The sequence below is a fragment of the Apteryx rowi genome, unplaced genomic scaffold (assembly GCF_003343035.1).
Source record: "Apteryx rowi isolate R43461 unplaced genomic scaffold, aptRow1 scaffold_80, whole genome shotgun sequence".
Lineage (NCBI taxonomy): Eukaryota > Metazoa > Chordata > Aves > Apterygiformes > Apterygidae > Apteryx > Apteryx rowi.
In genome coordinates this window covers 2,864,655-2,890,876 of record NW_020451094.1, presented here as the reverse complement: position 1 = coordinate 2,890,876, position 26,222 = coordinate 2,864,655, and the positions used below count along the sequence as shown (strand labels likewise).

At 34.9% G+C, this 26,222-nt stretch overlaps 1 protein-coding gene across 3 annotated transcripts in view; it reads left to right on the top strand.

Moving 5' to 3' along the window:
* The window catches only part of KCNT2 (potassium sodium-activated channel subfamily T member 2), a 166,359-nt gene that overhangs the window by 102,946 nt on the left and 37,191 nt on the right, over positions 1–26,222 (top strand). The window contains exons 13-20 of one of the 3 annotated variants that reach the window (XM_026089179.1): positions 4,353–4,461; positions 10,779–10,887; positions 15,560–15,709; positions 16,866–17,095; positions 17,405–17,621; positions 19,125–19,230; positions 19,506–19,678; positions 23,673–23,744. In XM_026089179.1, the coding sequence (XP_025944964.1) occupies positions 4,353–4,461; positions 10,779–10,887; positions 15,560–15,709; positions 16,866–17,095; positions 17,405–17,621; positions 19,125–19,230; positions 19,506–19,678; positions 23,673–23,744 (1,166 nt within the window). The remainder of the gene's footprint in view (positions 1–4,352; positions 4,462–10,778; positions 10,888–15,559; positions 15,710–16,865; positions 17,096–17,404; positions 17,622–19,124; positions 19,231–19,505; positions 19,679–23,672; positions 23,745–26,222) is intronic. The other 2 variants (XM_026089180.1, XM_026089181.1) reach the window with 2 other exon arrangements.

Below are 26,222 nucleotides of genomic sequence, written 5' to 3'. Positions count from 1 at the left end.
ATATTTAAGATTCAGAGATGTCACTTATTCTGTGTCTCCATAGCAAATGGCATAAATCAGGAATATGAATTGGAACAGTGAAATTGGGTTCTGAGGGTCAATGTGGTTTGAAGTTTTTAAACAAGATGTTACCTCCTCCTCTCAGTTTTTGTTGTTGTTCAGATATCCTTTTCACAGGGAATGCAATAATTTACACTTTAAGTAGAAAATAAGACAGCTTTTTGTCTCTGTTTTTTGTTTTATCTTACTGCCCTCTAGAGCTTTGAAATGAAATAATTTCCTCTAGTCACTACTAAGGAATATATTAATATAAGTTATGGTTTGTCACTGAGCTATAGGAAGTTCAATTTTAAGCCCATCCCAGTATCTGTCAATATAACTGCAACTGATTTTTTTACCCTACTTTGCCTGAGAAACTGACAAAGTGTTAGGAGTACCTTGGATCCTCTCCTATGTCTGACAGCTGTCAAAATAAAAGTTAAAAGATACATTTAGGAGATCCCTGTCCAGAACAGCTGTTGTTACTCATGGGATTTTTCAAAGTCCATGAGGATTCTTCTCTCCCCAGCTACAGTCCTCAGCAGAGGATCTCCTCATTTGCCATGGCTGCCACTGGTTGTTCATTGCTTGCTGTTTTGTTGTTAATAAATTTTAGCACCTGTTTGTTGCTTTTCATCCATGGATGCTTTCCAGAAGGAAAGTACAATACCAGGTGACAAGCAGTTACTTCATAAAAATTGTCAGCTGCTTCCTTTGCTCCCTTAGATAAGTAGGAACTTCAATAGTCGGACCAAGAATCTGCCAGCTTTTCAGAGTCTCCTACCAGACATTTTCTCTTCTCTGGCAAGACAAAGCTCTGCCAAATTTTATTTTATCAAATGTCATTTTGACATCTCAGACCAAGATGTAAGCTGCTCATCTGCTACAGTAAGCAGGACAGACATCTGTTTCACATATGAAGGATGTATTTTATTAAGCATTTTTTATTCTTATTTTTTAAAATACTTTCACCTTCTGACAAAAACAGTTATGCTTTCAAGAGAAATTTTTTTTTTAAATTCATGGAAAATATCTGAATAACATTGGGAGAAAAAGAGGAAAAGTAAAAGGATTGAAATGTACAATCAAAATGGTATTTGCTGGTACAGTTTTGCTTTATCACAGCAAATTTAATCTTATCTCATGTACGTAACATTCAGGAATGAAAAATATAATTCTCCTAGATTTTATTAAGCCTCAGTGATGTATCAATGAAGTAGTATTCAGGAAACAGTCCTTTCTTACCTCTTTTACAAGTCAATGAGGTCTGTGCGTGGCTGCTGTGGAAAGGACAGGGAGGAAACTAGTTATGTCAAACCCTATGCAATGAAGTCACATCATCACTGCAAACGAGACTGAAGATTATATTTCCCTGATGCCATTTGCATAAAAAGAGTAGATAACATATCTGCAACGACACAGGTTTTTCACATCTGTCCCAAACCTGCCTCCAAGCTTCTTGCTCATACTGTAGTGCTGTATCACCCCCATCTATCCCATTATCCAGCCATTTGCTACTTTTAAGGTATGTTGGCATTTCATTCCCTTGAGACAAAACAGCAAGAAACCCAAATGCAAAAAAAGTCAAGACAGAGTCATGAGAAGTCATATGTGGAAGAGAAAGGGTTGAAAAAGTGACTGCAAAAGAGGAAAGCTTATAGCAAGTTCTGAAATCTGCTGGATGGGCACAGCAATCCTACATATAATCTTTCATAAGAGTGTTAATAAGATAAAATATAAACTAATTATTTTACCATCCTCAAAAGGTCTTCCTCTTATGACTCCATATTCCAGTATTTCTAGCGGAAAAGCTACTTGGTACCATCTCAATTGACATTAAAATATTACAGTTTGAAAATGTCAATTACATGCTGTTCCAGGCAGAGATTTTCCCTTGTGTTCATGAGTCTGAAAGCTTTCCTTATTGCTGATGCTGCAAACATAATGAATCATTCTTTATATTCTTTTTTTTAATAGCACCAATTTCATGACTAGGCAAGGCATTTCAAGTCAAATAGTTTCCTATGGGGAGCTCTCAATTATTACTTTTTATTTCTGAAACAAATAAAAACTGATGGTTAGTATGTTGAAATTAACCATATTTCATGGAATTCAATATACGAATATATTATCAAATACCTTTATGGGATAGCAGAGTTCTTTCTATATTTAAGTCTCACTTGACATATAGTAACAAGCACAAAAACTAAGTCTGTGAATTTGTTGTAATCCTGTGATCGGCAGAGGGCTAAATTCTGCCACCAGTTATGCATATGTGTTAGCTGCACAAAAATATAGATCTATTTTGATTCTTGGTGTTGAGCTGATAATTTGTGAGACTTATCACTAACCTAACATCTTAAATCCGGTTGTCTTCATTCTATATTACTCAAATGTGGAGTCTTTTTTGAAGTACATTGTCTAATACATCCATCTGGATTAATTATGCATGGCTCATCACTACCATCTAAGAGTTTTCACACAATTCTTCCACATCCAAATGTCATCCCTTTCAAATTATGCTATTGCTGATACTTGCAGAAGGGTAAGAGAGAGACAAAATACCTCACTGGGATCTCTTCCTCATTCCAACAAATAAAATAGGAGATTATAATAGGATCATAGTTTACTACAGGTAGGAAGGAAGCTCAGGAGGTCTTCAGTCCAACAACCCTTCTCAAAGCAGGGTCAGCTGTGGGCTCAACCAGGTTTTTCAGGGCTTTATCCAGTCAGGTCTTGGAAACCTACACAGCCTCCCTAGGCAACCTTGCTCCACTACTTGACTGTCCCAATGGGGAAAAAGTTTCTCCTTGTATCCAGTGTCAACCTCATTTCAACTTGCATTCCTTTTCTCGTCCTTTCACCACACAGCACTGTGAGGAGCCTGGCTCCGTTCTCGATAACCTCCCTGCAGGTACTGGGGGGCTGCTGTTAGGTCCCCATGAAGTCATCTCTTCCCTCCAGGCTGAGCAAGCTTCATTCCCTCAGCCTCCCCTCACAGGACAAGTGCTCCAGCCCCCTGACCACCTAGGTGGCCCTCTGCTGAATTCACTCCAGATTATCCATGTCTTTCCTGTACTGCGGGGCTGAAAACTGCATGCAGTATCTAAATGCAGTCTAACTTGTGTGGAGTAGAGGGGGATAATCACTTCCCTCCATCTACTGGCTGTGCTCCTGTTAATAATACAGCCCAGGATGCTGTTGGCTGCCCTTGCTGCCAGGGCACATGGCTGGCCCATGCTGTGCTTGCTGTCTGCCAAGACCCCCAGGCCCTTCCCAGCAGAGCTGCTCCCCAGCTAGTCTCCGGTCTGTGCCAATGCAGGGGGTTACTCTAACCCAGGGACAGGACTCTCTCTGTGTCCTTGTTGAATTTCTTGAGGTTCCTGTTGGCCCATTCCTCCATCCTATCTAGAGCCTCTGAAAGACAGCCCTGCCTCAAGCTTATTGACTGTTCCCTCTGGTTTGGTGTCATCTGCAAACCTGCTGAGTGTGCAGTCCTTCAGCTCCTCCAGGTCACAAATAAAGACGTTCAGCACAACAGATCCCAGGTACAGACCCCTGTGACACCCCATTTGTCCCAGGTCTCCAGGTAGAGTACAACCACTGCCCTCTGAGCCAGATCATCCAACCAGCTTATACCCATATAGTTTTCCACCCATCCAGATGGCAGTATAACTTGGATATGAGAATATCCAAATGAATATTCTGAGACACACAATATTCATGTGCCCAAAAATATATCCCCCAGATCATCCTTTTGGTCATGTTTGAAGATAGCTGCAACAATTTATTTTTCTGCAGTTGTTGAGGACCTCCCCTAATTTTCCCATCTTTCAGAGGTGATAGACAGCAACCTTGCAAGGACACTGGTCAGCTCTCTCTGCACCTATCTGATCCTGTGGGCTTGTAACAGTCAAGTTCTCCCAAGTAATTCCTGACTAAAATCATCCGCTGCTGGTCATTCTCCTCCTCCTTTAAACCTACCTTGAAGCACAGAGTTCTGGGAGACCTTGCTGGTGAACACTGAGACAAGGAAGGCATTGAGTACCTCAGCCTTTTCTGTGTCTGCAGAGTTACGGATTTGTCTGTGTGTGTAAATATATAAATGGATGCGTACATAAACACACACACCAGCTGCTGTTGTATGGTATTAAAGTGAGTTATCTCACTTTCTGTAATGAGTTATCTCACTAATGCAGTCAGCAATTGAAGAGTCATCAGACTTTTCAGAGGAAGCTCTTTCTTTTTCTAACGTAACATGATGATTATTTGTATTTCACTGTCATCACCTCATACTCTTTATTTCATTTTAGGATCATCAAACCATTTTAAGAGCATGGGCAGTTAAAGATTTTGCTCCAAATTGTCCTTTGTATGTCCAAATATTGAAACCTGAAAATAAATTCCACATCAAGTTTGCAGGTAAGTGTGAGATTTCAGCCATTTAAACTGCTTGTTAATATTCTTTGGCAGTTTGTTGTATAAACACATAAGCTAAGTCAGATTCCCTAGAGATAATTACCACTTGGAAACAGATTAAAAAAAGTAAGAGCAAAATATTGTAAAAGACCATGCACTGTATATGTCATATCAATAGTAAAATGTCATGTTTTGTATTAAAGTCTTATTCATAAGCATTTAAAGGATTACTGTATTAATGTGTTGTTATATAATGTGTAATGTAGAATTATTTCATATATAACACATTGTTACTCTATAATTAGAGATCCAGGTTGCTGTATCGAGATTAGCTTGCTGTATCCATGTCTTTAAATCATTTCTGTCATTTAAACCATATTATTACCAAGGGCCATATGAAGAGAACAGGTAAGAAAAGTCCAAATTTCATCCACACAAATAATTGAAAAAATACTGTCTTTCCACTGCATTTTTTTCCTAAGTGGTATAAAAGACATGATTTTATTTACTTTCAAATATTTTGGAAAGAAAAACATCATTTAGTTCTAGATCCAGTAAAATTAGTATCTTAGAAACTATGAATAAAAAGCAAAATGATCTTAAGAAACTCAAATAAAATCCTCTCTCTTAAGAGCAGATTACTAGCTCTAATTTGTCAAACTTTTTTTGCGGTATGTGGGTGGGTCTCACTTTGTCTCTTCATATATATATGTACACATGTATATATGTATCTCTATAAGTAGAAGCAAAACTTTCCATTTCAACTGTAACTTGAAAAATCAGCTTTCTTGAAGTATATTTTGAGCATGAAAAGATTGCTGACTCATGAAAAATTCAGAAAACTCTATGGAGAAATATTAGTCTCCTTCATCATCCCAGAATGTGATGAAAAAGCAAATTCCATTGCAGAGCAATTCCAGAGCAATAGTTAAAGCTGTAATTTTAAAAGCTACTGGATTTACCACTAGATTGGAAAGAAGGCAAAAAGAATCAATACCAGTCCCAAAGTCATAAAAGTGTAATCTTAAACTATGATATGGAACAGCAGGGAATAAGACTCATGCTGTGACAAGAATTATAGGGGTTTTTTTCCTCTCCCCCTTTAAAACAAAAAACACCAGCATAATCTCTTCTCCTTAGCTATGGTCACATTTCTTTATCCATAACTGTGGTAAATCGTCATTCCTAACTGTATTATTAAAAGAACTCCATTATTCTTAATGTCTTGTCTCTGTAGGAGCTTATACATAACTAGACTTGCAAAATAGAGGTATTTTGTTCATATCTGTTCTAAATCTGAAACTGAGAATTTGGACCACACAGTAAAAAAAAAAACAAAAAACAACAAAAACTCTTTTTGTAATATTTCCTTCCATTGAGCTTAACCAATCTGATATCTCACTGTCTTCATTTATGTTCTGTAGTTCCTGAAGGGTTTGAGGAGACATTCTGAACCTCATTAGCCCCCTCTAATATTAATTACAGAAGTACAGTATTGTAGGGTTAAATATTTGTATAGCACCTTACATCCCAAAAGAATTTTTGAGCTGATCAGAGAGATCACAGCATCCATTTCCACATGCTCTCTTGTGTGAAACAGTATCGTTTCCTTTAATATAGTTTCACTGCACAATAGTTAAGACCAGAGAATCACAAGCTTTCATACACAATTAATTTAGTCTTACTGATACAGAACAGGAGATTTTAAATGAAATTTTAAAATTGGCCAGGTTACCAACACTATATACACAACATCACTGGATGCTTACCTACTGCAAATAGTCAGGCCACCAGTAGTCTGAATCATCAAAACAACATTTGTTCACATACCTTTTCCTAAGAGAGCTCTATTTTGGTTACTAACCTAGTCCAACTCTGTTTCATTCTGAGATATGTACCCAGTGGGGGCTGCAGACAATAGCCCTATCCAGAGTCCTTACCAAGAAAATCTGTCATAAACATATGCAACATTTCTCTAAGTGCTTTTCTTATTATGATTCAGGACTATTTTACTACTGCCTTAATGCAAAAGCCTTCTTTTAAATTTGATTTTCCTTTAAAAAATGACTCTCTTCTTCTGAAGGTTTACTGGATCAATATTGTGCATTTTTATGAACCTGAAATACTCAGTAGTACAATTTCTTCATTTTTTTACACGCAGGTTTCCATTCCATAACTGCCAAAAATAAAGTTTCTGAATTTAGGGGGGAAAAAAAGAATTTGAGAAAGTTTTCCTAACAAAAGTTTAACTTTAACTACATGGAAAATCTCTAACACTATAAACCCAATTTTTCAGCAGATTATAACAGATTGACCAGTTGCCCTAGGCTGCATGAGACAGTCCTGAAACGTAGACCCTGACTGCAGCATCCCAAGAAATATCTCCAGGATGCTATTCAGTCTTAGACTTTAGAAACAGTATATAGGACAAGTACTTGTTATAATTTATTTCAAACCAGCACACAGGATTTTGCCTTTCTTCCTGTCTTCAGTGAGAGAACTAGAACTTACTCTCATTGTCACAACAAGAGAATGGAGATAGGGATCCCAGGTCTAACTTTTGCATTGGGTAATACAGCCTGTCAGAAAGGCATGTTTTCTGTCTTGTCACCTGAAGCCAAAGACACACCCTTGCATCCTGTTTTCTCTTTGCATTTGTTATTTTTTACATTAAAATCTAATTACCTTTGTTTAAAATGATAACTCACGTTAATACAGTGGAAATAGTTCTTTGTGCTTGGATATGACACTTCAATGGATTTTGAAAAGCACATGTCATAAGGGTTTGCCCCAGCAAATTCTTTTGCAAGTTCAGAGTATGAAGACACTATAAATATACAGTCCCTAACATTACAGCTATCAAATCGGTAAGGAAACACTGTATCACCATTGTTAACAGGCTTGTGTCTTGAGCTGAAATACTATGATTACTCCTTAGTAATTTCCAACATATAAATGCCCTGACATGCCTGGCTTTTCTTTCAGTAATACTGCATTTTTCTTCACTGGCAGTTGCATATGGTTTTCTTATTCTTTCTGCTTTTCTTTCAAACACACAGAGCTACAAAAGGCCCTGTACCCTTAATGCATCCAGCTGGCTCTGCATTTAAGGACAAACATGAAAAGTGAAAATTGTCCACACCTTAGCAGTATCTGTTTATGCAGTACAGATACTGGAGAAAATTACATACTTTGAGTTTTATTTATAACTTCTATACATTTTCTAGCAAATATATTAATCACTTTTACCTTGAATATTTAGAAATTACATACAAACACAATTCCAGGAACTGGGGACATATTTTATCATTATTTATTCAAAATACACCAATGAATTATCTCAGATTGATGAAATCTGACATTAAAACCAAAGTAGTTTTTTAGAAAGGAACATAGTCCAGATTCACTGAAATGGATATTGAATGCATGCGATGATTAATTTATCCAATTACAGATAAAAAATAGGCTAATGGATGGGCAGTTTTCTCTATCTGGTTGGTAGTGATCACGTTAACTTATAAATTGACGAAAGTAAGGTTTCTCAGAATAATTTTGTCAGTTCTAGGACGTTCTTACCACAGGACTGATGCTGCAGGCACAAATCAGTACTTTGAGTATGTTTGATTTTCAGAAACGTTACAGAAGTCATAACTCACTGCACTGCATTACTGCATCTATTTGTGACAGCAACAAATTTTCTCTCAAAATATATTTTCAATAGAAAATATAGTTTCAGAAAGTCCTAAATTGCATATTTCTTTATTATGAATGCAATAGAAATACTTCTGTGTGGTAAAATGACTTGACATCTTTAAGATTCAATTCAAGACAAAGTGCATTTTCCTCTGTTGGTTCACTGCCACATTGGACGGGTAATTTGGTGATACTAGTACCTGATGTCACAGGACCTGAGGACTGGGAGAACTGTCACCCAGCTTCCTTCTTATCCACTTTAGAAGAGAAAGCATCAGATATAGTTCTACATAACCCTCACCACAGCTCCACAATAAGAGTCCCAAACATAAATATAAAACACAGTGACATTAAAAGCAAGCTATAATCTGTCAAATAATTGCAGAGACAAACAGGTTATCTTTGATCTGATCTGTGTGCAACTTAACTCCAGATAAGGAGGAGAAACCCACCTCTCCTCTTGTTTCAAATGGCTACAGAAAAGAAAGAAAAAGGAGGGCTTATATAACACAAAAACATTCATTTTAATAATATAAAAATGCAATTTATGAGAAAGCCAAACAATTCGTGCAATCTAGCATCTAGCTCATCAACAAGAGAAAACAGAGCACAAAATAGTTGGACAGAGAGAAGCAGCCTTATCAGGAGTCAGGAAACTTTTTAAAATGTGTTTGTATCTTCTGAGTCAACACCAATATTTACCCGCAACAGATAAATGAATAATTTAGCACGAAACTCTTTGTTCAATTAATTCATTTCCAGAAATGGAATGAAAATGGAATAAGCATCCCATAAAATCAGACACATTCTAACAATAAAGATAGGCATATTTCTGGAATAAATCAAAATTAGTTCCAATTATTTAAGATTATATTGGTCCAACCAAGAACAAAACATGTCCCTAATATATAGAGTTAACATCCAATTCTGCTCCATAACACTGTTGAGTCCTTATCATTTTGGATCCATAGAAATTTGTAGGATTAGATTTCTTAAAACCTAGTTTTCCAAGCATGTTTGCGAGGCTGACCTTGACATAGGCTCTGATGAAACGGCAGATGAAGTTTAGAAATAAAATTCAGAAGTAAATCTGAATCCTGATTTGGAACTTACCGAGCCTGAAAGCTGATGTTACTGTTTACAAATGAATATTTTACATAGCATTTGATTTCCTTTTTTTAAAATTCCTGAACAGGAATCAACTAGACCTGTTCTATTATATAATCTGAAAACTCTAGTTTTTAACAATGAATTAGAACAATATACCTAGTGATGAAAATTAGGGCACTGAGGAACCTGATGTTCTCAAACTACCACTGAGAATTTCATAAGCTTCAAAACACTTCTGAAGGAAGCAGGATATTATTACCATCCCCATTTTACAGATGCGTAAATAGTCATACTAGTTTTATTCTTCTTTTCCTTCAGGAACACAATTCTGCTCCTGCTGAAAATAATGTAGACTGGATAAAACCCTAAATCCAGAAAAAAATAATTTTATTTAGCATGCAGTAAATACCTTTACGACCTTTGAAAACCTTCTTTATGACTTTAAGTTTCTACACTGACAGGAAATTAATTAAATTATAAGTTTGCACTTATCCTTTCTTATACTTGCTTTAATATTGCCACATATACTTTAATGACATTAAAGAGTAACTATTTTCTTTCTCGTGCTATCACCAGCACCTTGATCTGAATTTTAAGCATAAGACATCCAAGCTGAATAACTTCATCCAATACTGTAAGCATGTGCAGAAGAGTTTGCATTTTGAAGTATAAGCCAATATAGGGGACTAAATCTAATGATTCTGTTGCTTTCTCTTCTCACTTTCCTCCCGCTAAGTACCATTAAAGCCCAGAAAAAATAGGTATGTCTATAGTACTGTTCCATCACAAAGTACTATTCTGCAGACATACTTACTGTCTTGTAAGGACTCTCAGAAACAAAATGCAAGTTTGTTGTATATGAAAGCCAGACAAGGATTGGGATAAAAAGAACATGAAGCTGTAAAAAACTGAAAAAGTAAAAACCAAAAACCACTTGCCTAGATGAGAAGGAGGCAGCAGTTTCTGGAGGAGATCAAATCTACATCACACGCTCAAGTGCAGTGGAAACATCCCGGAGCTACTGCCAGATAACCAATCTGCAAGCCAGCACAGCCTACCTAGTTAGCCCAGGCACTCCCCCACTGCCGTATCCTCGGTATGCTACTTCCTGGAAACAAAACTGTATCTCTGTACAATGCTTGATGTCTCTGTACCAGTTCATGCAAAGCTGCGGAAGGCGCAAGAGATATAAACTAGACTATATTATACAGGCTACTTTTACCACCAGTGCAGCAAGATAGTGGATGCAGGATCATAGAGTCATTGCATCCTCTCCATGTGTAGCTGCAAGACAGAAAGTAGGCACTGGATGGAAAATTAACTCTAGTCATCAAATCTGATAGGTAGCATAGATGGGGCAAATCATAAACAGCTACAATCCAGGTCCAAGTGGAAGAGGGAGATCCAGAGGCAAATTCACATTGTATCTTTCTTCACCATTTTATTAGGAGAGGCAGCGATGATTTTGTTCAATGGAAAGTATTTTTGTAAGAAAATTTATATCTTCTTTTTTACAGATCATGTTGTGTGTGAAGAGGAGTTCAAATATGCTATGCTAGCTCTAAATTGTATATGTCCAGCTACTTCTACATTAATCACACTGCTGGTTCACACATCAAGGGGACAGTAAGTATATACTACCATAAAAACCCTTGCAAAAGTTATAGCTGAGATTCTTTGGAAAATATCTTACCCTGAACTCCCAGGCAACCACAATTTTTAAAAAGAGACTGGAATTTTCAGAAGAATAGAAGTGTCAATATGTTTTACTTAAGATACTATAATTTCAAGGAGAACCCTCCCAGATATTTAACAACTTACTTCACACTATTGTGCCAACTGCACAATAGGAAATGTGAAAAATCTGTATTTCCAATTCAGTAGATTGAATTGTGGATATTTCACACAGTTCTACTTAAGAACACCAAAAAAACTGAAAAAAACTTTTAATATATTATTTTGAAAATTTTTTGTACACATACATCAAAATCCTATTGACTGAGATTAAGAGATTTTTTTCTGATAACATATAAAATAGAATTTTCTATTCAGTGCATATATATTAAGAAGCAAGCAAACATAAATGTGAAGAGAGAGTTTAACACAGTAACCATGCTGTTGGAAATGGTACAAGATTACAGTGTCTCTACAGACTACATAGTAGGATCCCTCTATATTTACCAAAATAGGCATACCATATCTAGTACAATCTGTTACACTGCATTCTTGGAATAATAAGGTATTCTTATTAAAGCAGCACTGACAGAGAGAGGTGTTAAAGAGTATGTATCTGTAGATGCGGAGTACATGCATACAGACAGTACATTTGAGACTCTAGTAAAAATACATGTGTTTTATTGTAGTAACTGTGGGCCCAGGAATATCTTGACATTTACAGACAGAGTTATTTAACCTTTTATGTGGCATTTGCAATATTCCCCTGTGCCCAGGACAGGGAACACCAAGATTATTGCTAGAACTTTTACTACTGAGAACAGCAAATGTCAAGATTTTAATTGCACTCTCTGTACTAGAATCTGTTAATAAGGTGACAACCAAAAACATTTCCATGCCTCCCGAGAATCATGAAGAAATACATTCTTCATATACCTACCTTTCATTACATGGCATATACAGAATTCAAAGCCCTTTTTAATTACTCCATATTATAAGTACATGAAAGAAGAGTACTACTCTTAACAGCTGGCAGAGAGTTTTCCATCAGCAAATGATATATGAAAGGGATTCTGTTTTCTGCTTGAGGACTTTAGCATTTCATTTTCAACTTGAGCATATTCATCACTTATACAGATTCCCAACTATGATACAAAGTAGCTATAGTAGGCTTCAAAAGCACTTACTATTTCATTTGTAATCAGAATTAATTGATGTAATCAGAGTTGTTAATGTAACTGATTTCTGTAGTCTGGAGCTATGCTTTCAAAATTGGTTATTGTATACTAGAAGCAAGAAAAATATTTTTCATACAAATAGTCAACAGTATGCTTTGAATCCTACCTACAGATACATACAAACTTGCTATACAAGAATTCAGAAAGACTTGAAAACTAAAAATGTTTTGTTGCCCTTCTTCTATTTTATTCTGCACTCAGAGTATTTAATATCAGATAGGTTCCAGAATAGTTTCCTGGAAAAATGGCAAACATCAGATATCTTAGAGCATGCATATGATGCTAGACCAATTGCTTGAATAGATATGAGTATTCTTTAAGACCACACTATACTTGTAAAAGTTTAAAATAGAGATATTCAAGAGAAGGAAAAAAACTTAAAAAATATTTCAAATTTGAGTAGTCATGACTTCACAGGGCTAGAAATAAAACAGTTCAAAAGACCAAGTATTTTCCTCCAACTATCTCCCCTTTTGAAGTTTCAAATTTAGTATTTTTGCTACAAAATACAGTAGTTCCCAAAGTGTGTGTGTGTGGGGGAAGCTGTTCCCCTTTTACCCCTTACAAATTTCCAAAATTCCTTGGACATGATGGAATATCTTCTTGAAAGTCTAATGTTCTAACATAAACTATGATTTTATTTGTTCATTAAGTATTGTACACATGCACAAAGTTGTTCAATGTATTACAAAAGTCACCAAATCAAGCATTCAGATTTAGGAAATGAGGACAAAACTATCTTTTTGCTAGACTGCTCTGATCCTATGAAAAAACTAGTGTGCTGTGAAAACATTAAGTCATTTTGTGCTTGAGCATACTTGTTGCTCATAACAATGTTATGCAGACCATCCTTAATCTGGAAGCTTTGCATTCTTGAACATTTTATATAAGGAAGTATTGACTTCCTTATATAAAAAGGACAGATACTTAGATTATGGGCAGGCTGCAATGTATCAATTGCTTCCAACCTTGGGTAATCCTTTTAAAATCTATTCAAAGTCAACAGGATTTCCTTAATAATTAGTTCAGGTTTCCATTCACAGAAGCCCCATATCTGGTGAACTGCAAGTTTATAACTTTAGTTTAGTGACTGGGAATGTTTGGTCAAGTCAATATCACAGATAAGACTTTATTAAGAAGGAAGTTGGATTGATAAAGTAGAAGCATGAAATAAAAAATTGCTACTTACAACCCAAATAAATGAATAGTTGTTCACAGTCTTAATGAAATCTCATGGAGAGTAAGCTTTACCCCTTTCCTAGATCTCTCTCTCTGCAAGGAAATGGCTCTTCTATTTCCATAATATTTTAGATGCATGCAACTAGAGTAGATTATCAAGGCACTGACCAGAACGTTTCTTGCTATTTGGTATTTCTCTGGGGAAAAGTCATTCATTAAGACAGAATATGACTACTTGAATTCACTTCATTTGTTAATTTAGTGGAGCTATGATTTTAATCTAAAGTGGCTTATATTTTAATGGAATTGAAGAATAGTTCAGTGACAATTCATAGATTAAAAAATTGTCCCAAATTCTTACAAATGAAGTGCCAGCTATTATTTCTACAGATATGGACAGGGATTCTGTGTCATGTTTTTATTAACAAATAGTTTGACATCTTTAATAAATACAAATTCATTTCTGATCATCATGAAGATAAGTACACTGGGAAATTGCTAGAAATTGAAGGCAATAAATAGCACCAGAACACAACAAAAAAAATTATTCTGTATTATCCTAATTAAAAGGATAATTCAGTAAACAGTAAACAAAAAGAAACACATATATGTAAATTAAAAACATCCTATCTTCTGGAATTAATATGTGAGGAGACTGGGAAAATGCTCATTTTCTAAACAGCTTTGCCCAGATCATCATTAAAGGGAGGTTTTCTGCTGTTTATGTGGTCTTTCATACTAGTTTTCAGATTAAACAGATTATATATAAGTAATTTCATTGCCTTCTCAGTTTACAGAATCCAAGACCTCAGTTTGTAAGATAGCAAAAATTTTACCTTTAATCACAATCATAATTTTATTATTGATCTTAATTGCTAATCTTCATACTTATCGTTAAACATTTTTAATTTAGTAATAGAATTCTATTAGGGTTTATGTTATGATACAAGATATTGGAAGTAAATAACATTTCTGACTTGATGAACTTCATGTGATCTTTACAGAACAGCACCATGGGAAGCTTTTAGACAACTAACTGGAACCAAGCAGACTTTAAACAGGTGAACATTTTATTTTGGAGGGAAAAGTGAAATATGGAACAATTTTCTTTTATAGTTACATTTCTAGTTCTGTTATTTTATACCTAATGCACTGTTTGTTAATACTGTTGCAATGAAAATGGTTAGCTTATTTCCATTAATCTTGAAACAAAATATTTCTATGCTAAGGGTGGAGAAAAATGGTAAATTGAAGAAAAGCAGAACTTGTTTCAAGAAACTGAAAATGTATAAAAGAATACAGAGGAGCAGGTGCTAACGTTAATAGAAATGTTAGCTCCAGGAGGCAAAACACAGAGCACATTTGTCAGCTTTATGTCCTATCTGAGGTCTATCTACCCATGATATCCCATAAAGTTCTTGCAAACAGAACACTATTTCCACATGAAACTTAGTAAAGCTAGAGGTTCGCAAAGGCCCCAAGTCTGCAAGTTTTGATGTTACTAAAGGTTTGGAACATTTTCATTGACACTCCATGTAGATAAAGAACATTAGCTGCATATAGTAACAGATCAGGATAGTCTTAATGTGATTAAAGTAATAATTTCTTTTCTTACACTAGAGGAAAGAGGGCATTTACTTGTCATAGTGTACATGGCACAGTAACTAAAAACATCCTTTAGGATTAGGGTAAATACTGATGATAGGAAACTGGCAAGCAAATGTGGAAAAGTCTTTCTTACCCATAATGTAACCTAAGCCAAAGGGGTCTTTTCTGCATAAATTATTTTGAATAATTTTGAGTATTTGAACTCTACCTAATTCTAACAAGAACCAAACAAGCTGTCATGGAGCATCTGGAGAGAGTGCCTTTATGAATAGAAAGCACACACTGCTTCACCTCTCATCTTGAAATTGCAGTGAATCTACTTATCATGTGATTTTTAACTAATTCAGCCATATTTCTCCTGATATTGAGGTACATAATCTTAAAATGCCTATTACTTAGCAGAAAATTCTCTTTAACGCATTAAACTAAATTAATCTCTGCACTTGAGTATTACTAAGCTGTAATCTCAAATATTTCTTTCAGCACAGTGGACCATTCTACTAGGCATTTGTAGTTTATATTGCCATGAGATACTGGTCTGATTAATGAGAATTTTACATTGCATTTTAAATTATTCTCTTTATCTGTACATGTTTCAGGGAGAGTCAGCAATCAGCAGAACAATGGCAGAAAATTTATGGCAGATGCTCTGGTAATGAAGTGTATCATATTAACCTGGAAGAAAGTACATTTTTTGCTGAGTACGAGGGGAAAAGTTTCACGTACGCTTCTTTCCATGCACATAAAAAGTATGTTTATTTTCTTTTCAAGGATTAAAAGCTCAAACAAGTAATTATTTGTTTTGTCCACAACATAGCTCTCTCTTTGAAATTGCAATATGACACAATACTCTGTTTCTGGGTTTAAATATCTGGCCACTGACATATTTCATGGATATTCTTCTGTAAGTTACATCTGGTCAGGTATAAGCTCATGCTGCTTCTGTATAACCCAACTCAGTCTGAGAGAATAGAATATAAAGGATATATAGGATAAATCAGACAACAAAAAAGACCCATACCTTAGAGACAGAGTATATTAAAACACCAGATCCCTTTCACTGTCCAAAACAATCTATAAAAGTGTTTTGGTTTTTTGGGTTTTTTTTTGAGTCAGCTGGAAAACTGGCTTTCTCCATGGGTGCTCCATTGCATGCTCATTTCATGCAAAATGTTCAGTTGTAAGGTGGTACATGCTATATCCTGGTGATTACCCAAAATAAAAACAATTTCTTCTGTTAGAGTGAACCTTAAGAATGTTAACATATCTTCTTTCTTTAGGTTCCAATCATGCAGAGCTTATTCACTGTTGCTGTGTGTGAGGTGAACATACAAGCTAAACGTAAATCTTGTATATTCATATATATTTAACAAAATGAACCTATATCAAACCCTGAACACCAAGTTTTTTCTCATATTTGATAAGTGAGAAGATTTTTATTGCTTTAATTCCTCATTTTCTATCACCAATCAAGTAGATTTTAAAGAGTGAATAGCAAAAATGAATTCTGAAAATGGTTTCCATTACATATGAATAATGGAACACTTTAACATGATGAATACTTTCTCTCATATCGTATATCCATTCTTCTATTAATATATTCTCAGATGGGAATATTCAGCTGATATAAGAAATTAACTGGAACAGCAGTAGAAGAATATTATGAGGATTAAGAAAAATATTGGACTGAAATGCCTAGGGATTCATCGCTCTGTAAAAACAGTGTTTGATCAGAAGTGGCCTATTTAGGAGATAACATTTTTAAACATATCTGTTATCCAAAACTCTGCAAATATTCATAATCTGCAAAATATAAAAATACATGGAGGTTTACTTTTGACCCTGAAAATTCAGGTATATACGGAACTATGCTTAATGAACTATGCCTTTCCTTTTTTAATTAAGGTTTGGAGTCTGTCTGATTGGTGTTAGAAAGGAAGATAACAAAAACATTTTGCTGAATCCAGGTCCTCGATACATCATGAGTTCTACAGATATATGCTTTTATATAAATATTACTAAAGAAGAGAATTCTGCTTTTAAGAAGCAAGAAAAGCACAGAAAAAAACATGAATCAAAATTATCTTATCATGGAACTTCTAGGTTGCCAGTACACAGTATAATAGCTAGCATGGGTAAGTAAAAAAATGTTGATACATATTAACATGGATTAATTGTAGGAGGTATGGTTTAAAAATGTAGTTAACATTAACAAGAAATATATATTAACAGTTAGAAACTTAACATAAAAATTGCAACTTTGAGTGTGGAAAAACGCTTCCTCAGGTGTAGTTTGTTACATTTTAATATAGTAATTGCAAATAACCCGCATAGTTTTCCTTTCAATCTTTGGCTGCAAATGCAGACAATCCTCACTAAATATGGGAATCTCACTCACATGTTTTGACAACCACACTGAGAAAATACTTTCAACATTACTTCAGGGACAGTGGCTATCGATTTACAAGATACAGGATGTCGAACTTCCAGCGGACCTACACTAGCTCTTCCTTCTGAGGGAGGTAAAGAGGGCAGACGGCCCAGTATAGCACCCGTTTTGGAGGTTGCAGACTCAGCCTCACTTCAGACATGTGACCTGCTAAGTGACCAGTCAGAAGATGAAACTACCCCATCAGACGATGAAGTCTCTGCAGGCTTAGAGTATGTATACTTAATATGAACCAAACAACATTATCTGAAAAGCTAATATTATGAAAAACGGCGCTGATTTCAGTAGGAATGAAAATAAAACACCATTTGATTAGCGACGTTCACTTTAACTTTTGGAGGTACAGCTCGATTCAAGCAGTTGTAGCAAGCAGGACACGTAAAGGCCAGCTGCAGAATTATTCTGTACCAGAAATGCTATTATCTGTTAGTAGACTGCTGTTATGACTGTTTTGAAATGAGAAAAACAAATTAACTTCTCCATTTACTGGAGATTTTCTACACTTAGTAATAAGGACCTAATTGTATATTGCAATTTATTTTATAGCATAGATGCAGGACCATTTTTCTTATGTTTGATAGTTGTAAGGATAAGACTCAACTAACCTGTAAACAGGATAAATACTTCTGTCCTGAAAATGCAATGATAATCAGATTACCCTTCAACAGGCTCGTTGAACACTCAGGGGCAGGTGTCCGAGTTCCAAATGTTGCAACAACAACAGCAACAAAAAAGTATGAGACAAAATTATTATTTCTAATTTACAATGTTTGTTAGTGTGTTACTGAAAGTAATGATACATTACTCAGACAAAACCAGAAGATTCAGTCCTGTAACTCTCATACACATGAGCAATTACGTTTGTTGGGATTACTGACAGGGATATTAAAACTAAGATGCACAACAAAGCCTGTGGCTCACCTAGCACTGTTTTCCATCTCCAACAGTGGCAAATATGAGAAGCCTCAGGGAAGATCATAAAACTCCAATAAGAAAAGTAATAGAATTAATTATCTTCAATCTTCAAATTGAAACATCAGGATTTATAAGGCCTGCTATTTTCCCTGTCTCCCCCCAACAGCTGTGGATATTCTGATCATGCATGTGCACCTGAAAACCTTTCTAATTCCTATTGCAAGTCTCATCAGCATCTCACCAACAAGAGGATTTGCCATTTTCAGATAATATACCAGAGCCAAGGGTATTTAAAACATATTCTAACCATGTTGAAAATCTATTGTTAGAGCAAGAAAGCAAACAAGAAGTTACTTGAAGTTAACATGTGCTCATGACCTCACTTATTCTTCATGAGTTTTTGAAAGGAAAACAGAGGAGGAAAAGTATAAGGCCCACTATTTTTCTTTCTTCTTTTCCTTTTTTTAGAAAGTTCCAGTATACATGTTCAAAACACTAGGACAGCATTTTACATCAGGCCATTTCCAAAGATGCCCATATGCAAAATAAATAAATAAATAAATTCCTTTAGTATCCAAAAACATGATAGCTTTCACTAAATTCTATAGAATTGCCCTAAGCTACAAAATATATATTCCTTTGATCCTTATTAAGGATATAATTTGTTTCATGTACTTGACTCTGTTAGTCTACAAATAACTACCAAACTTAGGCATAGGTATAAACACTCCATAAAATATTTGATTAGCCAGTTGTGTTTTAGTAATTGACTATACTGGAAAACTTTTCTATTCTCCTAGGTATGCCAAAGGATACCCTCCTTACTCTCCTTATATTGGAAGTTCTCCCACATTTTGCCATCTTCTGCATGAAAAAGTGCCCTTCTGTTGTCTAAGACTAGATAAGGTAAAGGGAATTTTTGTTACAGCATAAAACTGCATTCACAATTGTCTCTTACATTCAGCAGAGTTAGATTCTGGTTTCTACTTAGAGATAAGATTTGTTTAGCAACTCATAAGCTACCCATTTTCTCACCCTTTCCATCACCAAAAAACATTTGTGTAGGCCTAAGATCATCTCAGCTGGTATAATTTTCTATTTTTAATTGTAAAACTCTGTAATGTCACAGCTACATCTCCTTAGCTGTAATCCACTGAACTTGTTTCCTATTCTGATTTTAGGGGTGTCAACATAATTACTATGAAGATGCCAAAGCCTATGGATTCAAAAATAAACTGATTATAGTTGCAGCAGAAACTGCTGGAAATGGTTTATATAATTTTATCGTTCCACTCAGAGCTTATTACCGACCAAAGAAAGAACTAAATCCCATTGTATTACTCCTGGATAACCCGTACGTAGATTTTAAATTTATTTATTTATTTGTATTTCTTTTTTTGTGATACATTTTCAAATCATGTTACTGTTATTTTGATAGATGGTTACTCTTCACATGGCCAGCTTAAAATCAAAAACATTATGGCACGTATATCTTTGAGTGTGTTAGTGACAAAAATAATACCATGTGTTAACTGTCCTGTACTAAATCAACTTCTTGCTGATTACAAGTGGCCATTTTGAATTTAAATGTCCTTGTTCTTTGTGGGCAATATTAAAGCTAAATATTCCTTATAATACCCCAAATTACGTTAATATTATTGGATTGTGGTAAAACTAAATAACTTTATAAACACTGTAAAAAAATCAAGCTATGTAACAGTAGTTCAGACAACACAAACCTACTTTACATGAGGCACTTAGTGGCCTGGACCAGTTAGGCATATTTTTGTTACTCTAAGACTCTAAGATAAGCAGTTCTATAAACCAATAAGAAAACCCCTTTGTCTGCAATTATATAAAATTATGGAAGAATATTAAACCTGTACTCTCCAACTGTGCAGCTCCAAAATAAAGCATGCCTTAGCAGCTATATCATAGCCATAACCTCCTCTCCTATCATTAGGGAAATAAAGTGGCAGGAAGAACAGTTCCTGTGCTACCTTAATGCATGATCTTTTTTTTTTTTTTTTCCCTTGGATGCTGTACAATAAGTGTGAAAGTTACAGTTGTTAACATCCTACACTCCTGTGCCAATCTAACCCCCTATAGTAATGGCTGAAAAAACATCTTTGTTAGGCAGATGCACTAAATTGTTCCACTGAAGCTGAATTATGATCTCTAATCTCTGTGGTATGTTATTCACCTTCGGGGCTTGAAACAAAAAAAAATGGTAAGAAACCGTACTCCCTTCTTCTTATAAAATGATGCTTGATTACTCATAGTGTTGTAATCAATGCTTGGTATACTAGGATAGACATAACTGGCAGAAGATAATACTCTCCTTCTCAGCATTAAGCAGCTCCTTTCTCAAGTATGATCTCTTTATTACACTTGCATTGGTATTTCTCAGTCCCCTCTATATTATCCAAAGGTAGCAAATGGACTGCTTTAAGAAATGAATGTTGATGTTTATTTCCATGATTTTGCAGGCTAAAGATACATTTCATACCTTTGCTGTAAGAGATCATATATCCAAAAATTTTTTCTCAGATCTGAGAGTTATGTGGTAGCGTTGCATAAAGCACAGCCATACAACGTGGTATGAGAAGATGGGTAGAACAGGATGCACTTAGATTTCTGAAAAATGAAAAAGATAGTAAAACAGATTGCTTTCCTTCTCCCTGTGCCTTACTAAAGCCAAAGCTCCTTTTCTATGGTTTACTTTCAGAAAAGGCTGTACTAAAGTGAATGATATGTAAAATGTTACACATTACCAGTGGCAAAACTTAAAATGGGCTAACCACTACATTACAGTAGTCGCCCACTAAAACAAATCTTTATTTAAAATTACTCCAGGAACCTTCTCTCCTCCACTTCTACCCCAAATCCCACCTGGAAAGAACATGTCCTCCTGAAAACTCCAGAAAAACCTTATCAAACCTCCTCCTCACAAAGACATGTTAGGAAACATTTCTTTACCTTTCCCCCAGATTTTTGTAGTATTGGAAATGTAGTATGGAAATGCATAGCTCACACTGGGTTTTAGCTCTATTCCCTGTATTGCTTTTTTTATGGGACCCAGAATTCATAGAACAGACCACGTGTCAATGTGCTTGACATAAGACAAAAACACTGTCATAAAACCTTAAAATTTACTTATAACATGATAGGTAGATACATCTATCTGTCAGTCTGCATAGAACAGCTAATGTGCAAAAACCTCTCTGGGAAATGCTCTTCTTCAGTCTGCCATCGGGTTGTGTTTGAATCAGAGGTGTTTTGCACCTGGAAGGGTATGTGCAAGGAGCACAAAGGAAGCAGGAAGCCTGTCTGGAGTACCAGGTTAGGAAGATCTCTACAGTGGATCTACATGGGGGGAGAAAGGAAAGAACAGCAGCACATCCCCTGACACAGGCACGATCTAGTACTATAGCCTACCAGGGTACTAGAAGTTGCTGTCTCTCCTATGATATTTGAGGAAAAAAAGAAAAAAAGTCATGAGAAAACTAATACAAGGGATATATAGTTTTACATACATCTATGAGTCAAGAAAAGCAATCTTAAGGCACAGTTTCTCAGCTGTGTCTTTTTTCCATTTCTCAAAACTGGGGTTAGAAAGGTATCTACCACAGGTACAGAAATCAGGTAGTGTGAACATATATTTCCACAGACAGTATCAAAACAGAGGGAGGTAATGCCCAAAAGCAGGGAGACTGACGTCTCCCTTGCCTTGGTAAGCCTGTAGGTCTCAGAGAATGCAGGAGGCTTCAGAGAGTATCTGAACCTTCCTGATTAATCAAAGTAATTGCTTTTACTGTCATATCTGTCTGGAAATCTGTGGAATTCTTAGATTTCCTTGCATTAGCTATTTAAAATTTCAGACAAATTCTTGTATGGCAAGACTGATCATTTATAATCAGACACTGAATGAGACTTTTTCAAACACTTTGGTGCTGCTCAAGTACTTGCAATCTCAATTTGGAAGATACAAAAATGAAGGTTAAGCAGGTACAGAACATTAAATCAAACTATGATGAGGAGAAAAGACAATGGCAAAAGTGGCATGTAGCCTCTGATTCCAGGCTGACGCTTTTCCTTTATATGTATATGTTCTAGTTTATTATAAGTGATTTGTTATACAAAAATCCAGATCCTTAGTGAAGCAGTATATACCTGTGTTTGCAAAATAGAAATGGGTTTAATTATAATTTATAATATGGCATAAAATGAATTACACAAATTGGTAAAAGTCTAAATTATTATTGTAAAGACTTCTGGTTTGCAAATTTCATATTAGATGGTATTTAAGATTGGACATGCAAGTATACAGTGCCCTCTAGTGCTTATTCTCTTTTTCAGGGTAGTGCCTGACTTTGCATATTGATACCTATCTTTATGCTGTTGTCACATTTTAAGCCTAAAAATGCTTTTTCTCAGCATAAAGTAAAAACCATGGCTGTTAATTAAACTAACACCCTTAGTGTTGTTTCTCTCTACACAGCATTTGCAGTGAATCCTCTGAAAGGCCAGCATCTGTGGGGCTACAGGAATCTAGCTGAAAGGCACGGTGGTGCTTTTCGTACTCGCCTGAGGTGGAATCCAGGCCCCCATTCAAGTCAATGGGAATGTTGCAATTAACTTCACTGGACTTAGGACTTCAACCACTTTCAATTAAAAAATATCTCCTCCTTGCTGTTATATACCCATTTTCTCTGTTTATCTAGGCAATCTATTATGGCATGCTTATTCACCTATCTATACATTTCATGGGTTTTAAGATTTCAGTTGTTTTTCAGTATGAGAGAAGATGACACCCAGTAAAATTTATGACTGAAAAAACAATACAATAAGATATAGTATCTTGCTTTCCACATCCCTTTTTAAAAATAAGGTTTCATGTAAGATTATTGTACCATTGACTTGAATGGAGCTAATGTCTCTAAAACCAAATGATGATTGGGTTCCACTTCACATTTTTATTAAAAATTTTCACTGCTTGTTTTCATTTTTCTTACGTCATGCATTGGAATCATGCTTGTAGAGTGTCTTTGTCATCAGTCATTCATTTTTATAAGATATTTAGAATTGAACTGTGCCATAAAATTTCTGATTTAAGAAGTGCATTTATTAATAAATGTTAATTCTGATCACTCTTTATGATCAGAACAAACTGTTGATTCACAGCTTTCTGCAAACTTATTTACTGTTTACAATATTAAATTATACTGCCAAAGTTTTTAAAAGTTTTTTTTTTTTTTTTAAACAAGCTACCAGTGTATTGATATTCTTTAGAAGAGATGCTGCTTTGTGATGTTGTGTTTCATTTTGTAATCCCATCTGCTGCTTAGGCCAGATATGCATTTTCTGGATGCAATCTGTTGGTTTCCAATGGTTTACTACATGGTGGGCTCTATTGACAAGTAGGTGAAATAACCGTTAGAAAACTTAACATTGTAGTGCTCAGTGGTTTGTTGTGTGTATCGTGATTGCATGCTTAAGTTTGGTGTCGTATTTGAAGATGATCTTTTTGCATGCATTGTTTGTGTCAGTGTGCTATAATTCGGGATTTCAAATTTCTGACTACTAAAGGATATCGTTAGTGAAAAATATCTCATTCGTAGTTTACGTAGCTACAGGTAATACCATCAAAAGCTTTACTTGACATTATGGCTCTACATGACAGGGAATGCAGGTTAGTATCTTCAAAACAGAAGATTAAAATAACACTTAGGTGCATTAATATGTTTCTAGAAATTGCCAGATTATAGCCCTGATTCTAGTGTTATCCTATACTTAGTTATATGTTGGCTTGGATTTACTGACTAAGGTTTTATAAAGATAGCTACAGGATGTAGACAGTACTAATAATGGTAGTTTAAAGTGTGTCTAACAGTCTTCGCTTTCCACTACTTAAAATGTCACCTACTCCTACATTTCTGTCTTAACCTCTTCTAAAACATATTTTCAAATCTAGGTTTAGCAACATAGCTTTAATGTAAAAATCAGGCAGAAACAAGAGAAGAACATGGGCTCATTAGCTTTTTAGTAAGTTCCTATGTCTAGAGTGTCAATTCAAACAAGAAAATGGTTTGCTTTACTGCATAGCTAATACTGTGTTGGGTTTCCATGATGGAAATCAAGTAATTTTTGCCCTGCTCTGAGTTATTGGAATCCAGTTTTTCAATGGAAATTCTGGATATTGAACACATTTCATTGTTACAACATGGACTTTAAAAACACTCATTTACCTTGGTGATATCATAGCCATTGTGATATTTGCAATGATTCTATAGAAATATTTTTCACTTTCTAGATTGCCTCCCCCTCATCCAAAAAGGTGTCTTCAGTAGTCAATATTTACTAAAATTTCTCTCTTAATTCCACAACAATTATAAGAAGGATTTATACTGACAGAATAATTGAATTGGATCAAAGTATCCCAAATAATTAATAATGCAAAGTTGTTGACCTGTTTTTAATAACAAGGAAAATTAAGTTTTACTAAAATTTACTGGATTTTTTTCAAAAAGGAAAATGCCAAATCCTTCCTAAAATGATTTCTTTTCGATTTCACAGCAGATTTTTCACATCAATTTTAGATTTGAATGCATAAAAATGAAGTGTTTTGAAACAAGTGCTAATACAGAATTCTACAGTGTATAGTTATAATAGCATAAACGTGTGGATCATTTCTGACAATACAGCAGGTGCAACACATCAAGTAGAACTGACAGTCATATTCTGTAGTTTGTTTTTCAGTGTCTGTTTGTATAAATAACAAGCCCTTTAAAAATGCAGTTCACACTTATTTCCTATGTTTCTAAACATCTGAAATTATGCAGAATCAATAGAAGTTGATCATCTTTATCATTTATCATCTTTAGCTCATAAATACAATGTAAAATTTGCAAAGTTCATTTCTCATTCAATAGCTGTGAAATAAATTTCCAAAGTGTTCAAAGGTGCCACCTTCTACCTTTTAGTATCTAATATCTTTGTGGTTTGGTCACCTTTTATGAACTGTCATCCTCTGAAAGATAAAACCACCAAGCAATTTCAGTATTAACTTCAATTTCATATCTACTACTCCTTTTTATTAAAATATTTATGAAATGTAAAATAGATACCAGGAATTTGTAGAGTTTCTTATCCTGTATATATATATATACACACACACACGATATATAAAATATATATTGTATATATAAAATATCATATGCAAACTCAGGAACCTGAAAACATCATTGCTGAAAAGGGAAATTTAATCAGGAAAAGTAAGGCTTAATTAAAATTATAGATTGAATCAATTGCAAAATGAGAAGCAATTCTTATGAAAAAAGGGCTTTTCTCTCTGGAAGTAAACAGAATGCTGCTAATATTTAATTTTCCAATTTCCCTTGGAAACCATGAAATTAACCCTTTCCTGTGAGATGAATTTTTGCTTTGATGAATTAATATTGTCTAATATAAATCATATAATTAAAAACAGTGTGGTCATCTCTAGAAGTTAATCCTTAGAAATCCTGACAACATTGCCATTAAAGGCAAAAAAATATACATTTTATGATTTGTACATTTCCTCCAGGATAATTATAGTAGTTACCTCAAAGATACTAAATTATATTTTTTAAATTTTGGAGCTATTTTATTTGGAAAATTTCTAGAAGATTTAGTTAATAGTTATCAAAAATCAGTTGCATTATCATATGATAGAAAAATTATAAGATGACATGGAAACACCACACTTCTTTATTATTATTATTACCGCTTACTAAAAAATTGCTAGATACCTAGGTCCCCTCCCCACCCTTGCAGGGTTTATCATTACCAAAAAAAAAAAAAACCCCACCTTTCTAAGCTTTATGAAAAGTGCTTGGTTTCTTCGCAAAATATTATTG